This window comes from Scardinius erythrophthalmus (assembly GCF_964197995.2).
Source record: "Scardinius erythrophthalmus genome assembly, chromosome: 6".
In the NCBI taxonomy this organism is placed as follows: Eukaryota; Metazoa; Chordata; class Actinopteri; order Cypriniformes; family Leuciscidae; genus Scardinius; species Scardinius erythrophthalmus.
This window is the reverse complement of record NC_138226.1, coordinates 28617792-28635577: the sequence shown is the minus strand read 5'-3', so window position 1 is coordinate 28635577 and position 17786 is coordinate 28617792. Positions and strand designations below refer to the sequence as shown.

The 17786-nt window shown below is 36.9% G+C and overlaps 1 protein-coding gene across 8 annotated transcripts in view; it reads right to left on the bottom strand.

Annotated features, from left to right (window-relative positions):
- Positions 1-17786, bottom strand: part of myo16 (myosin XVI) — a 259231-nt gene that overhangs the window by 99299 nt on the left and 142146 nt on the right. For all 8 annotated transcript variants that reach the window (XM_081368813.1, XM_081368814.1, XM_081368815.1 and 5 more), the window contains 6 exons: positions 12538-12643; positions 6998-7115; positions 6675-6822; positions 5204-5321; positions 1489-1606; positions 12-83 (listed from right to left, as the gene is read on the bottom strand). In XM_081368813.1, coding sequence (XP_081224939.1) covers positions 12-83; positions 1489-1606; positions 5204-5321; positions 6675-6822; positions 6998-7115; positions 12538-12643 — 680 coding nt within the window. The remainder of the gene's footprint in view (positions 1-11; positions 84-1488; positions 1607-5203; positions 5322-6674; positions 6823-6997; positions 7116-12537; positions 12644-17786) is intronic.

Below are 17786 nucleotides of genomic sequence, written 5' to 3'. Positions count from 1 at the left end.
GAAACTAGTACCTTTGAAACACTGGACATCAGACGTGAGGGCAGAGCCTAGATCCTCAGAGCTCACCTGCAACATCCCAGCCACTACAGGACAAAAAAACACACATTCAGATACATTTGTATGATTACAAAGGTTTACAAAGCTAGATCCTAGGATGAGCCACATTTAAAATCATTATATAAAAAATAAAATACAAAATTTCAGTTCAGTAGCACCCAAATGCCTGGTCTGTTCCTTTGGAAGTGTAAAATACACAAATACACATTTGCAATCTGAATAATGTACTGAATCTCCCGGAAACTTCCTGCTGATTTGTGCCCTGCCATTTCCACAAGCTTGTAATTTATGACAGGTACTGCCTTCACCTCTCAGCAATTTCTTGCCTCTTATTTTAATTAAACTATACTAATATGTATTATTATATATTATTTTCTTATTGCTTATAATTATTACACTACAATTTAAAATACCTGAAACTTTTGAAAGGTAAAGTTTCAGTTATTTTTAAAAGAATCCTTTCAGTTATTTTAAATTGTAATACAATTGCACAAAAAAATATGTTTTTACTGTAGTTTTGATCAAATAAAAGCAGCTTTGGAGAGCAAAGCTTTGATTCTCTCTCTCTCTCTCAAAAAAAAAAAATCTTGGCAACCCAAAACTTTTGAACGGTGCTGTATATTAATTCTTAGAGATAATTACAACCACAAATACTTGTTATGAGCTTGTACAATTCATTAACTTAAATTGTACTGTACATGATAGTACTTGCATGATGCAAACTCACCATTTAACAACTTTGAATGTGGCTCATCCAATCAGATTTAAGAGTCAACATGCTATTAAACAAACACAGTCTTGTTTTCTACTATGAATCCACGCCTCCTATTATGTACTTATAAATTACAGTACACAAGGTGCCAAATGCAAACGGTAATGAGCATGAGTGTGTTTGTGTGGAGTGTATCCATTAGTGTATAATGGGACGTGTTTATATGCCCATTTTAAACCGTGATCTTTCATATCCACAATGATGGAAACCTCATAGGGATGTACATGTATCAGCTTTTATATTTGAGCGCGCTGGCGTCACTTGTTTACCCAGGCTCAGTGTTATGCGTGTCGTTATGTAACACGAAGGAGACCGAGTGGCCGTTCTGTTCCGCTGCGCTGCTCTGCAGGGCTTAAGGAAACAGGTGACCCTGTGTGTGTGTGTGTGTGTCTGGAAAGGGCCGATTAGCTCAAAATTGTAGGACAGAGTGTGTATGTGCTGGAGTGTGCCGTGTATTATTAGAGTGGCAGAGAGAGTTTTCCATTGTGTGGTGAGTGATTCCACTATTAGGCCATGGTAAGAATTGATGTAAACAACCCAGGATGGTGTGACAGTTCTTTCTGCATAGTCACCCGCCCACTTCCCCCTGTCTATCCTCCAGGGCTCCCGGTGGAGGAGATCGGCCCCTGCTGGCCTCATGGCGCAGCTGCACCACTGACCTCTGTCTAGCAGCTGCAAATCGGACACAAACGCAGTGTCAGCGTCTGTCAGGGCGGTGAAGCGCACATCTCCCAAATGCAGCAGTGCAGAGAGGACCACAAACAAATTCTCCACCTCCTGAAAGCGAAACAAACAAAGTGCTGAGAGTCAGACTGGACTGAGAACAGAAGCAGGCCTCTGAAGAAACAGGGCCGATTAGAGAGCACAGTTCAGTCACATTTGAGTGCAGGGTCCAATATTACAGATTCAAATTAAATTTTCCTCATCAAGTTAAGCTAGAATTATTTGCTACGCTTTGTTTAACCACTTTTGACAACACTGATATGATATGCTGATCTAAATACAGAAATGAAGTTCCACAACATTAACATTGGGAAAATATGAGGGGGAAAAATAACACACACACACACACACACACACACACACACACACACACACACATACACAATATTATATATATATATATAAAGCTATATACTTTTCATTAGCTTTTATCTGTATATTTTATATTTAAAAAAAATATGTTTATTATTGTTTATTTTTTTCCACTTAATTTTAGTTTGAGTTTTAGTAATTTTCTTATATTCTTTAGTATTTTTTTTTATATTTATTTCAGTTGGTTGCCAAGACAGCATTTCTAATTTTCATTAAAGCTAAAGTTTTTCCTCTAATATTTATATTTTAATTTCAGCTTTATTTTAATAAAAAAAAAATCATGTTTAATTAATTATTAACAGTCTATTAATTAATAAAGTTAGCAAAAATCTATAATAATAATACTAATAATAATTATAAAGTTTGAAATCAAGCAGCGTTGTCATATTTAAAGAAGAAATACCACAGAAAATATCTTGTCAAATATGAAGGGTCTTTGAATATTGTGTTGGACACGGTCAAAAAGCTTTTGAGAACCACTGATCTTTGTGTAAAAGAAAAAGATGAGGAAGTTGTATAAACAGGGATTGTGAATGTAGAATAGATACGGCAGCCTGAGAGACCGTGCGAGTGTGTTAATGTGTGTGAGGGTCATCGAGGGGTCGTGCTGCACTGATGGGATGAGAGAACAATCCTTTTTTAATGAAGCAGATTTACAGGTTCCTGGTAGGATTAGAACACAGTGTCTGGCTGGAAGTCAGGTGTGTGTGAAAGTTAATGTGTCTGTTTGGACCAACCACACAAACTGAACGCATGATATTACACCCTACACTGTAACAAAATGTTCATGTATCACAATAAGGGTGTGCATGTGTGTAGGCACACAAATGTATGGTATATACTGTACAGTATGTCATACGCTAGAGTCCTGAACATGCCGTTCTAGTAATGAACAATAACAATAACACACAGGTTGGCAGGTTAGTGTGGCCTCAGGCTGAATGCTAGTCTGAGATGTCTGTTTTTATAGTCTGCAGACATAGTGTAATGAGTTATAATGTTTAAACCTACATAAATCAGAACAACATGTCTGAAGCGGCTGTCAAAGTCAAAGGCATACCAATTCTCTCCATCTCTGTATATGTGACTCACCTAAAACCAGAAGCACTTTGTCTACTTTAGACGAGACAGCTCAGCTTCTGAGGTTATAAAGTAATGTCTGGATGTAGGCAGAGCAATAAAAAAAAATGCCTGTATATGAAAATATAGTGAATAGTGTAACTTTGCAGATTTTCAACCCACTTTGTTTTGTTACAATGTCGGTAGTATATGCAAATAAACAATGTTTACTCTGTGTTATCTGGACCGATAAATTCACGTTTATTTGTCAGCATTCTTACCTATACCTGACTGAGTTCTGCTTCTGGTTGGTGGGCGGAACTAACAGAACGGCAGTTTCTTTCAGTTTTTCCTCTCCGTTTGCCCTAAAACACTTGACGCATCTGAATATACCTAATTCCTTACTATATAGTACGTCAAAAACAGAATGTGAGCCAAGTAGTATGTCCGAATTCATAGTATTCATAAAACAGTAGGCGAAAAGAACCCGGATGACCAAGTACTTCCAGTGAGATTCTGAAGTGAACATTCATTGGACACTTTACTATCCCATGAGGACATTTGTGAAGTAGAAGTGAAGCAGTTGTGAAGTAGGTCACATGATAAAATGACGGATGTGGTACGTACTAAACACATTCTTATAGAACACAATTTTTTTAGTGGTCGCAAAGCAAGTTTTAAACCAAATGTAGCACCCATCTACTATATAGTATGGGATTTTGGCCGCAGCAACTGTGTCGTTGTTGCTGTGGCAACCAGTTTGAAATTTTGACTAAAAACACAGAGGTTTTTCAGATTTTCTATTGCAGCGTTCTCTTTGTAAGTTGACACCATTGAAACAAAGTTTGGTAAGAAGTATTTCCTACTAAAGCAAGGCGCTCTAGTCAAGCATATCTATAGCAGACTGGGAGTGGACTTGGATAGAAACATGCACAATGCATTATGGGGTGTTGAAGATTTCCTACTTTTTTTTTTTTTTGCAAAAGGGAAGACAACAGCCTTTTTTATTTGTTTTCTCTAGACAGATAGCAACTAGGGCTGCACGATTTGGGGAAAATGTCATATTGCGATAACTGAGGTTAATATTGCGATTGCGATATGCGATATAATAAACAAATGGTTTCATGAGTCAACTTGCTTGGTTCTCAAGGAAAATAAATGCACACACAGATTAGTGATAAGAGCAGTGCAGGTTTTTCTCTGTTCCCTTTGTTCTTTGATTAACTTTAGCGACAGATATAATTAGTGGCTACTGTGTACTGTCCCTTTAAGACCAGCCGCTGCTGACAGAGACGCGGATCTCACACGCGCCTCATTCTCTCACGAGTCACAACTCTTCACGTTCATCATAAGACTACTCTTATGTTATGAAGATACTCGACAAAAAGACATTTTGGCATAATTGTGTGTGTTATTGTTCGTTCAAGTGCGAAAGAGAACTGTATTATTCTGGCATGCTGTTTTGTGCGCACGCACGATATCAGCGCGAGTCTTTCTGTGTGTCACAGTCAGGACATTCACAGGCAGCGCGTTCTTTTTGGCATACATGTGTGTTGTTCGTTCTGCCGCGAAAGAGAACTTGATACTGGCGCGCGTCTATCTATGGGTCGTGTGTATGTGTGTGTGTGTGTCAGGAGGACATTCACAGGCAGCACGTTCTTTTTTGTCTTGTCGCGCATGAATGGTTTAAAAGCATTTGCATGAATAAGAGCAGGATTATGATGTAACACTAGCCAAAGGATGCCAAAAATGTACAGATGCTGCGTTAATTGCGTTAACAGCGCTAATTTGTTTATTTAATATAAAATCGCAGCATTTTGCATCATATAATCGCGTAGGCTTGACATCGCGATTGCGATACTATTAATCGTGCAGCACTAGTAGCAACCAATTTTATTTATTTTCAGTATGTCTTTAAGGTTGGATGTCACATTGTCATAATTTGTCATCAAAACGTCATGATTACTTTTAGCACTTGCAAAGCATTTAAATATAAATACAAGTTTAATTCATTTGTTATTTGTTTCAAAATGTATTTATTAATTTATTTCATGTTTAAATTAGACTTTAAATCCAAAAATGTGTATGTGTTCTCAGATTTTTTTTTTCTTCTCACTCTTGCACACACTTGAAAAGAGAACTAAATAAAAATGTTTTTTCATGTGTAGTAATTTTGAATCTTTGGATAATGGATAAATGTGTTCTTGAAGATGTGTGTACCAGTCTGTTGAATCCGAGCGCACGCAGAGCCTGTTTAAGGGCCGAGAGCTTCTCTCTGCTCTGAGGACATGCAGTAGCTACTGCAGGAGTTTCCCCAGGAGCCGCTGTGCTCAGACACCTGAAAAAAAGAAGAAAAAAAGAAGAAAAAAAAGAAAAAAAAAAGATTTGTGATGATTTAGACTGCCATCTTGACAAGAGCAATTGGTGTGGGACTTTAAGAGCGCTAAAGTAAGTCTGAGATGTTCAAACTGTCAACGACATACTCACAAATTCAAGTCAAAGTAAGGTGAACGTTCAATTTTTAATGATAACCTTCCATTTTACCCCATGCATGATTTGCTGAGGACACTTGGAGTCACAGAGTTTAAAACTGGATTCACCCAGTACACTAAAAAAACATTTTTTTTTTAAGATTTACAATTTTCAGTTTGTATAGTAAACTTTCATCAAATTGCATTGAATAATCCGTATTCATAAATGTAAACATTTTCTTTTTCTGTTTTTACCTATGAATATGAATAACAAACTTAAATGGTTCTTTTCCTTGTTCCATTAAGATTTATACAAAATGTTTCATTAAGTTCTAGTTTTTTTTATATAATTAATTTGTTCCCTTGTTTTAGTCAAACCTAGACAAGGGAACAAATCAGTTCAAAATTGCCACGATTTACTAAAGTGATGGAACAAATTAATAAATTGTGGGAACAAATTGTTAATTTGTGGCCATGATTTAACAAAAACAGATGAACAAATTATTACAACATAGCCACGATTTAGTAAATCGAGGGAAACATTACTATATTGTGCACAAAATATACTTAAAACAAAACAAATTAGTTAAACGTGCTGACGTACAGGTTAATCGTGGGAATACTTTAATTTGTGGCCATGATTTCCTAAAAATGAGAGAACAAATTCTTAATTTATGGGAATGAATATATATAGTTAGTATATTATTATACTCGTATATTAGTGCTGGACAACGGTTAATCGCATCCAAAATTAAAGTTTGTGTTCACATAATATGTGTGTGTATTGTATATAATTATTTTGTATATATAAATACACACATATGTATATTTTTAAGAAAAATGTGTTATTTATATATAAAATATTTATATATAATATAAATTATGTATAAATATATATATATACAGTATATACATGCAAATATTTCTTAAATATATACATGCACATGTGTGTATTTATATATACAAAATAATTATACACAGCACACACACACAAATACCATGTAAACACAAACTTTTATTTTGGATGCAATTAATCGTTGCACAGCACTAATATTCCCATAAATTAAAGGCCACAAATTCACAAATATTGCCTTTTTTTATTTATTTTTTACAATATTTGACTACATGTTAAAATTTGGCAAGGGAGGTCTTGGAAAAAAAAAGGTGTTTCTCACAAAAACAGCATGAAATAACATGTATATCTACATTGCGTGTGTTACCTGTGGGCTAAGACATTGTTTAGGTATAGATTACTCTTCTCCTCTGCTGAAAGCCCCTCAGCCATCAGGTAGAAGATGTTAAAGTTCTGCTGATGCGGTGGCATGCAGATAACCCTCGACTTCTCCAGCATATAAGTGTACAGACGGCCTAAACAGTGAGAGAAGAGTGGATAGATCATCTTTGTAAATATTAGTAGAGCAACTGCACCCTCTATAGGTGAAGGATGCCAGATCAGAAGTCCTCTACTGAGAGCTAACAAGATGTATTAGTCCTGTATTCAAGCAGCACTATGAATAAGCATAAAAACTGCAGTCAAAACTACCTCTGAGCAGAGTCCTTCTCTTCTCGCAGTACTGCAGTGAGATCAGCTTGATGAAACGGCTCGCTGACGAGTTCATCTGAGTCTTAGCATGGCCAAAAGCTTCCAAGATCACATTCACCTGCAAACAACGACAGAACAATTAAGAAGTAATTACAACAACAACAACAACAACAACAACAACAAAGAGTCAGTGGCATAGTGGACAGACATGCAGTGCCGCGATATACCCGCAGGTTATATTATTATAGATTAATCGTCTGATTGTGGTTATTACATACAACCCAATTATTTTAGATAACCACAATAATTGTGCAGCTTAAAATTCAGTCACATGTTGTCATCCAGATTAGGGAAATTTAAGCGCATAAAGAAATGCCATAAAATAATAATATTTTATAAAAAAAAATAAAAAATAAAAAAATAATAATAAAAAAATAATAATAATAATAATAATTATATATATATATATATATATATATATATATATATATATATATATATATATATATATATTTTTTTTTTTTTTTTTATATTATTTATTTTAATTGCTGCTTGCAGCTATATTTATTATTATTATTATTATTATTATCATTATTATGTATGATTCAAAGAATAATATACATTAAAACACAGTATTATTAATAGGCTTACACTGAACAAAATTGAATTTGTTTTAATTATTTATATGACAATTAATCTTCAGCGAAAAATTCACGATCGTGACAGGCCTGAGATTCCAACGTGGACTCTGTCTCAAACCCTAATGAGCTGCCTACCTAGACAGCATTAAGGCATTTACAGAAAGATGATAAAGCACAAAAAATAAATAAATAACGTGTGAGCCATTTCCCTACCGACAACTTAAAAGTCCTGTACATTAATTCCACTGTCATGCCAGGTCTTTGGCTGAGACATCATTTTTATAGGTACTTTATTTGGTGCCAAATTAGAAATAATAATTGCTTTGCAGTGTATTTAATCATGAAAATACGTTAATTAATAGTGTGTGCGTGTGAGTGAGTGTGAGTGAGAGGGAGAGGGAGAGGGAGAGGGAGAGGGAGAGGAGAGAGAGAGAGAGAGAGAGAGAGAGAGAGAGAGAGAGAGAGAGAGAGAGAGAGAGAGAGAGAGAGAGAGAGAGAGAGAGAGAGAGAGAGAGAGAGAGAGAGAGAGAGAGAGAGAGAGAGAGAGAGAGAGTTTTTTTTGACTTTTAAAGGTCTATTTACAAAAATTTTTAAAAAAACATTAACTTTTCAATTTAACAATGTCTCCAGGAGAATTTTTTTTATATACACATACCCTCAAATATACATTTCCAAACATCCATCATCACCAACATTGCAAAAAACTTTTTTTTATTCCCCATTTATATTTAAACATTTCCATATCTCTGACCAATTTATAGAATGTAAATTCAATTTTAATGCGAGATTTTAGTAAACCTTTAAGAATAGACACCACATCAGTTGATACATCACAACTCAACAGCTTCTTCCGTGACAACCATATGGACAATTTTGCCCGCCCAAATAAGAAATTAATTAAAACAAGAACTTCTCTTTTTTCCCGTCTATATTTCGGTCCATAAATGAAAAAAATCGGTGTAAATACTTCCCCCAAAGTATTACACCACTCTTCTAATCTATAAAAAAGTGGTTGAAGCCTTTCACATTCTAAAAACAAATGAAAAACGGTTTCCTGCTCTCCACATAAAGGACAACCCATCCCTGCCTGTGGATCAAAGTGTGATCTGTATCTGTTCGTAGCTATAATCCCGTGTACAATTCTCCACTGAAGATCTCCAGATCTCTTCTCGAATGGTGGTTTGTACACGGACCGCCAGCTACCTTTAGGGGAAGCGCCCAGTCCAAACATCTCCTGGCATTTAGACTCTTTGACACTCTCTAGTGTTTTAAGGTGACATATTTTAACACACAGAGTATACAGTACAAGTCTTTCTTTCCAGCCTCTTGAAATGAAAACAGCTGTGGTGTCTTGAAAGATAGCAAGCAACCCTCCTTTGCTTGCCATGTCCCAGTCTCAGCAGAGACACTCAGCTCGGGAAACACGCACTTGTCCACCTCCTCTTCAAAAGTTTCTAGTGCCATTCTATAGTCCTGTGGCAGAGACTCCAAAATCTGATTGATCTTATTCCCAATTTAAAAGCCAAACTTTCAGCAGTTATCCATTCTTTTGTTTCCATTAAATGTCCAATCTTTACAATCTTTGCTTTCCACATGGCTTTTCTGAGGGTGTCTGATTTAGAAATATCCAAATCTAATCAAGATTAAAAAGTAGCGGTTCCTCTTTCAGCCATAATGCCTGTATCCCATCTCCACTCCGTGAAAACTTAACAATCTTAAAATCATAGAGAGAGAGAGAGAGAGAGAGAGAGAGAGAGAGAGAGAGAGAGAGAGAGAGAGAGAGAGAGAGAGAGAGAGAGAGAGAGAGAGAGAGAGAGAGAGAGAGAGAGAGAGAGAGAGAGAGAGAGAGAGAGAGAGAGAGAGAGAGACCATGTGATGTTTGATATAAAGGATATAAAGCTGCCTTTGGCTGTGTTAAAGTGCATTTTCTATGCCTTTCCCTTGCGAACTTCTCATTCACTCGAATGTGCATCATTCCTTATGATGAAACGCCCTAAGCCCTTGATCACTTGGAATCCGCAATGGAGCAGATGTACTATTTATCTTTTTTATTCCATTGTATGCTTAATATAAAATATAGAAATATTACACTTAGCTACATGTATTATGGTTAAATGTCCAAATAACTCCAATATCATACACTAGAGTTTTGAGGGGTGGGGGGAAATTAAGCACGACCTGCTGTGACGTCACAATCATGTTGTATTGTGAAGTTTACATATTGAGTAGACTTGCTCCCTCAGTCAAAATAGAGTGGTTGAGGGTCTGTCCTAATAAACTTCCTTCACCGAATTCAATTGAAGATGAATGCTTTTCAAAATGGTGACGGGGATTCTCCTGAGGGGAAGTGCTTAGGGAAGTTAGCAAGTGTATGTCTGTATGTATGCAGAGGTGGACAAAGTACTTCCTTACTTGAGTGAAAGTACAGATACTACTGGTCAAATATTACTTGTAAAGGCCGATTTTACAGAAGTACTTGTTTTAAAAAGTACTTAAGTATCAAAAGTAAAAAGTACATGTCAATGGATTGTTTTATTACTGTTGCGTTGTTGTTTGTAATACTTGCAGTACCTTATGCCTCTGAAGCAACCTAGTGAATAGACCTAACAGTTAGTAGTATCTGTGGAATTAAGAGCTTTTAGAATGTTACAAAACAAAAAAAGACAGCCATAACCATCTTCATTTTTTATTTTTTACACTCCTACCACCCCAACAAAAGTAGTACACATCTATGTATGCACATTTGAATCATGTGGTCTGTAAAAATCCAACCTGGTTAAAAACCCTGCAACACAACCATAGCTGTATAACAACAGCAACACTGCTTTAACACACAGCAAAACAGAAAGACATATTGCAATGGATGCGCACACTGCGCCGAGGATCTGTCTTTGTTTATTTTGCCACCAGTCGATTCGTGTTCAAAGAAAATGATGGGAAATCGCTGAACTTCACGACACGTGACCCTACAAGAGTGATTACTGATAGGCTGTCTGTCACCTGCAAAAAAAAAAAATCAATCACGTTTTAAAATAATAATAATCCCCTGACTGACGTTACTACTTTCTACTCAAGCCAGACCTTGACAGAAATGTAGTGGAGTAAAAAGTTCGATATTAATGTAGTGAAGTTAAAGTAAAAAAAGTAAAGTACAGATACTCAAAAAGTGTCTTTAAAGGCACACTATGCAGTCACTATGCAGAGTCGCTGTGGAGTACTTGTATTTAACGTTACTGTCGTAAATACCACTCACGCAGAGCCGTCTCTGCACTCTTCTGACCGCGATTTCTTCGTCGACTCTGCCATGATTCACGTCTGAAATGCGTGCTAGTGTCTTCCATAGAGGCTGCTTCATATGTTGATGTGACGTTGTGCCGTAAAGCAAGTTGTGATTCTCGCGAGATTTGTCGGGGCGCCACCTCTAAAACTTGCATCGCTGGTTTTGCAGCTGTTATATTAAGGTACAAATCTTGCATAGTGTGCCTTTAAGTACAGTACTCAGGTAAATGTACTTTGTTGCTGTCCACCTCTGTATGTGTAGGCTCACAATGCCACTGTGCTCATGAAGACACATAATATGGGCATTTGACACTTGCTTCCACCAGGTGGCGGTAAGTCACCATTGATAAAATGTGCTCATTAGGAGACAAAATAGTGTTGAGATCTTTCACACATACACACACACACAGATGAATTCAAGTGTAATAATGTCACCCATTGCTCCGGGCCATTAAACCACTCTAATAGTTTCTGTATGTGGATATGATGTCTTGAGCTAACAAGAAATGGCTCTTTCTTTGAGATTCAACCATAAGCACGAACCGCCTGCCTCAGGCTTTTGGATAGTCATTCAAAGCATCTAATACTCCCATAAATAAGAGAACAACAGCTGTTTGAGGCTATCATGACTGAAGGATAACCGGAGTAACTGAAAGCACATAAACACCTCCAGGGTCAAGATAAAAGAACACATGTGAGGAAAACCAAAGCTAAAATACTGAACGTTAACACAAGGAGTACATAAAACATAATCATTGCATAAAACAGCGTGTAAGCTACGCAACTGTAGATTTATGGTTAAAAAAAAAAAATTAGACAGTAACACTTTACAACAAGATCCCTAATGCATTAACTAAAAATAACTAACAATGAGGATTTAATTTGTTACACTGTTTATTAATCTGTTAACATTAGTTAATAAAAGCATAATTATTAACTAAGTACTGTGAATTATATATTTAAGTACTGTGTAATATTATTTAACAACATGTTCTTACTATAGGTTTAGGGTTAGGATTTGGTTGAGGGTTAGTTGCATGTAATTATGCATAATTTACTGTTATTACTATGGTAAGTACATGTAACATATGTAACAAGGTCACTGTAAAATAAAGTGTTACCAAACATAACTGTTCATTGTTAGTTCACGTTACCTCTGGTCCATTAAATAATATTAACAGATACAAATCTTGATTTTAATAACGTATTAGTAAATGTTGATATTAACATTAACTGAGATTAATAAATGATTTAGAAATATTTTCTTAGCTAATGCAGTTACCTAATGTTAACAAATGGAACCTTATTGTAAAGTGTTCCTGAAAGAAAAAAAAAAAAAAAAGAAAAAAAAAGCGATTAGCTTAAGGATATTTTACATGTTTTTTTTTTTAAATAAGTTTGAATTATTTTGCAGCTCAAATAAATCTTTTTTTTTTTTTTAAGATACTGAACTATTTAAAAATGTAAAACAAAGAATATATATATATATATTTTTTTTTATTGTGTTGGGGACCAAATTATTACAAAAGGCAGAATCATTTTAACAAGAATTTCCTGTAAAACGTGTTCATTTCTTCTGTGGATGTATGTTGTGTTCATTAACAGACAGGACAGACTTACATGCTTCATCCGAGGCTCTAAAGCGAAGCCTTTGGGACTTGAGCGAACAGCCAGGTGTTTCAGGATGTGCTTACAGGCCACAGACTTCCCAGAACCACTCTCTCCACTAGACAAAGAAAAACAAAGCGATAAAGGTGAGAATCTCAGTTAAAAATAAATACTATATTTACTTTTAAAATATGTTAAAGATAGCACAACATATACCAATATTAGGTATAACTATTTTGATATGTTGAAATGTTCCACTGGCCAGTTGTGGCTGATATCTGGGGACATGGAAGAAGTTGTGGGTGAGTTTTGGTCTGCTTCCGGCATGGATCTGGTGTAAAAGCTGGCAAGTAGCTTTTGGGACAATCTTGGGCCGTATGTGGGCCAAAGTCGCAGCCGAAATTTAACAAGATTCGGCCCAATATCAATTTGCTCTCTGGGTTTAATATATTTTGAATAAAACTTTTTGGGAAATATCGGTTGAAAATATATGGAATAATATACAGTAAGTTGAGAATGAATGGATATATACATTGGGGGAATCTGCTTAACGTGACAAAGAGTAGCTTTACAGAGTTTGGCAAAAAAAAAACAAAAAAAAAAAAACTCTGTAAAGCTGCCTAAAAGTTCCTCTGTCAGTGTAAAGACAAGACCAAAAAAACAAAACCAAGAGAACAGTTGACTTTTTAAAGACCTCTGGGCCAGCGATCTCAAAGTGAATGTGTGCTCCTGTCAGCCTCTTTTCTGTTTACCATTGGGAGATCTTATAGTTGGTCAGGCAGCCGTTTCACTGCTCTCTATATCACTCCATCATATGAGATGATTCAGTCAGCCTACAGCAATATACTGTACCATCAAAAGCCTCATGACTCAAGACTAAAGATCCCTGACCTCTGCCTGGCCTGCGGGCATCTTTCTCCTAAGCAGGATTCTGACCACATGACATCCATCATATCTTCACTTATCCAAACGCACTACTTGGGGATTTGTTCAAATCACTTGTTCTTCTGTTTTAAAGGGGTCATATAATGGTACATGCACTTTTACAAGTTGATTGCACTGAAATGTCTGTTGGCAGTGCCTGTACACAACCATCCTATCATGATAAAAATCCATCCAGTGGTTTTGTTTTAATCTCCTTATATGTTTGACCATCTCTGAAATCAAGCCGTTCGATATTGTGACATCATAAGATCGTACGCCCCTCCCGCTATTGTGATTGACAGCCGTGTTTCAACACAAGACCCGCCCTGAGCAAGCTGTGACAGCCGTCGTCATAGTAGTCCGCCATTGTTGATATGCTGGAGTAGAATGGCGTCTAAGCGATTGTGGTGTTCTGTTCTTAGATGTAATAAGGAACACAGCAGTCATTTGGATGTTCCTAAATCCGAGCCGTTGAAGAAGCAGTGGCTGAGTTTTGTTTTTGAAGCGATATGCCCAAAGGATTGACGCGGGGATTCCCTCACGGGGATTCCCCACGATCGTCTGTGCTTTCATGTTTGCGCCAATCATTTCACACCAGACAGCTTCACAAACGAGAAAAAACGGATCGGTACCAACGTGTTCCTGCTGAACCTCCAGAAGATGTGAGTGTAATGTTTTATTAACCTTTATATTAGTATTTATATTAATCTTTGCGAAATTTGCAAACCTTGCTGCAGGCTTCACGATGAATGCGTCTAAGGTTTACACTCAGGGTACATCACGGCATGTTTTCTATGTACGACGTTCTCAATATAATTCATAATCCCACGTTTATAACGAATAACACGTGGTTATTGTGTTAGATACGGTCAGAGAATGTCTAATACGGTGTACCCACAGAACAGAGGGGCGGGGTGAGCAAAGCTCATTATCATTTAAAGACACATGCACTGAAACGGCGTGCTGAAAACAGAGCTGTTTTTGACCAGGTAAAATTAGTGTTTTCTTACAATACTAATGAGAATTTTTAATTAAAGTATATTACAAACTTTTAATTTAGCCCCTAAAGAATCATATTAGCTTGTACAAAATTGGCATTATATGACCCCTTTAAGCATTTAGTCGTTTTCTCCACCACATCTATACTATATCTATACTATATATTTACTGCCTCTATGATGATTGATTGATTGATGAATCAATGAGTGAACTGCCTTGCTGTCTACTGCCTACATAGGCAGCATCCCAATAGAGGAAGACAACAGATGCCACAACCGATTCCAACAGAGCTTAAAGTGAGCATGTTGCTTAGCTAAATACTCTATAAAACATCCTAAAAATACGCATTACACACAAATGTTGCCTGAAACAGTTCACTTTGTGAAAATTTTGCTTTGCCATCACAAGAATACATTACTTTTTAAAATATATTAAAATACAGTTATAGTATCGTTTTCCATTATTTTAGATCAAATAAATGTTGCCTTGGTGGGTATAAGAGAAGTATTATGCCTACCATTAAAAACGTATGCCAAACTGTGAAATGTAGTGTAGATTTAAAGGGGTGGTCGAATGTGATTTCACTTTTTTAACTTTAGCTAGTGTGTAATGTTGCTGTTTGAGCAAAAACAACATCTGCAAAGTTACAACGCTCAAAGTTCAATACAAAGGGAGATATTTGCTTTTAAAGAAATCAATTTCTAAGGACTACAGCAAACGGCCGGTAGGGACTACAAGACATTCCTCCAGGGTTAGTGACATCACTAACCCCAACATTTACATAAACCCCTCCGCTGGGAACACAATAAATAAAGGGCGCGAGGCCATTTTATGTTGCTTTGGAGAAGAGTTGTTGCGGTAGTAGGAGTGTCGTTGCCGCCATGCCGTCGAAACGCTGTTATTTTCACCCAGATTGCAGGTCCAATTTGTTCAGTCTTGAACAAATTGGATTCATGCAATTTATTTTTAACTCAGTCTCTCATAATTTTTATCCAAATGTCGCTCTCTGTGCTGCACATTTTCCGGAGAAAAGCTTCCTCAATCTACGCGAGTTCAATGCAGGATTCGCACAATGGCTTGTTCTGAAAGATGGAGCAGTTCCATCTTTAAAAAACAGAAGCTGTTGGTTGTTTACGAGCCACAACCTGCAAGTATGATTTTTTTGTTGATGTGTTTTCCTGTAATAGTTTGTATTGTTAATTGTACATTGTAGGAAGTAAACGAAGGACAACGCTGTTTGGCTCCACAAACCAGTTTGTTAAATGCTAATTCATACTTATCCGACAAACACATACAAACTTCTGTTTAATATCACCAGCGCAGCAAACTTGGAATGTTTGTAGTTGTTGTCGTTTATGTGATCAGTGTAAATTATTCTTTGATTATAGCTTTTATGTATTGTTTATCTACATGCTTGTTTATCTACAGGCATGCTAAACATGGTTGTGTGTTTGATTTGGCTACTGTTGTAAAGCCAATTTTTTAGTGTTCGTATTGGGTTAATAGTTCTGGCGACAGATATCTGGCTACAATTGTTCTAAAAATACAAAAGTAACAAAAGTGCAATATAGTCAGTAGCGATGACAATAGATCTGCAGTCAAAAAAAAAAAAAAAACATTCTGAAACGTTCAGCCGTTCTTGAACAGGTTCTGCTCGATCCTCTCCACTAACATTCTCTGGGTCTGATCCGGGCTCAAATTGGTATGGCAATATTGACGCCATTGTTTATAATACACCGAAGCACAAACTACCAGTAAAGGTAAGGGGCGTGGCGTTTCCGAACAACGTGCACTTGGCGGTTAGCGAATCACAACACACTGGGCCAGCTAACCAATCCCATTGCGTATTTTTGAGGAGGGGGGCTTCATAGAACCCGGAAATCATCCAACTGTTTTTACAAGGAGGGACAGAACAGTCTAGAATAATGGTTAAAAATGTGAAAAATAATGTGAATTTTTAAATTGAAAAAAGGTGTTTTACCACCCCTTTAAGAATTAAGTACTTTTATAGTTGATATTTCTTGCTAAATCTTATATTAATCTGCCCAGAGTTGGTCAAATGATTGTTTTATTCTCAATAAGACATGCATAACCTTGTGAAACAGCCTTTGCATCAGATGCACATTTACTGTATGATGCCATATTGCTGTCTAGGTAGGCAGCGGATTTCAGGAAAGAGCTAATGAGCTACAACAGCTTTTTCAAAACTGTGAATGATGTGCACTATGCAGGATATATATATATATATATATATATATATATATATATATATATATATATATATATATATATATATATATATATATATATATATATATATATATATATATATATATAATATATTTTTGGATTTTATTTTTCAGCAGTATGTTTACAGGGTGTTAATCAACACCAAGGCTCAGCTACTAACAAGGGCTTTGGTAGGTGTAAATCTTGTCTCGTTACTGCAGTACATCCCACTTCATATTCTTAAATGTACAGCAACTTTATTAATTACATACGTTCAATGTTACGACCTCTTAAAACGAGCCATAAAGCACAGTCAAGGAACTCGCAGTGATAACTACCGTCTCCACATGCGGCGTAAAGAGCCGGGATCCTTCCAGACACCCGCGAGAGAGGGTGAATGGAAGAGAACAGTCTGAGCAGATGGTTTTAAAAGGTCATTCGGCCTCCCACTAATCATTTTCTGGAGGGTCTGATGCCTTTTCTTCACATTTTTTCATTTCTTTTTGGGAAATCTATTCTGGGTTGTAATTGAACTCAAGGGCGCAGTGCATTCCTGAGCCAGTTGCGAGTAGGTGTTTGTGTGTGTGCTCGTGAGCCTCTTGAACCAGCATTCCAGCACTTTTGTTTCCCCGGTTCTGTAGTCACTAGAGCATGGCCCTCACCTGCGGGACGAGTGTGCGTGTGCGTGTGTGTGTGTGTGTGTGTGTGTGTGTGTGTGTGTGTGTGTGTGTGTGTGTGTCGGTGTGTGTGTGTGTCGGTGTGATGGATAGCCCACGCAGAGAGGGCATTAAAGTAGCTGTCAGATCCTCTCTGGCTCAGTGAAACCCAGGATTGGGCCAGCGGAGAAGCATCAGAATGTGAAACAGGATTTAATTGTAATCAGAGATGACCGGAGTGCAAAGCAGGACAGAGTGCAGGCTACACCACTGCCACTTCATCCATTAATCTCCCTGAGAGCTTTTAACAGGTTTGGATTTACACCGTCCCCGGCACATTTGTCTCCGTGACAGCGTTTAGCGAGAGCCTCTCGGGCGATGTAGTCGCTATACCAAAATGAGGGAAGGCATTTCTAATGCGACCTCATTTGGACCTCTTTGCCAGAACGGGAT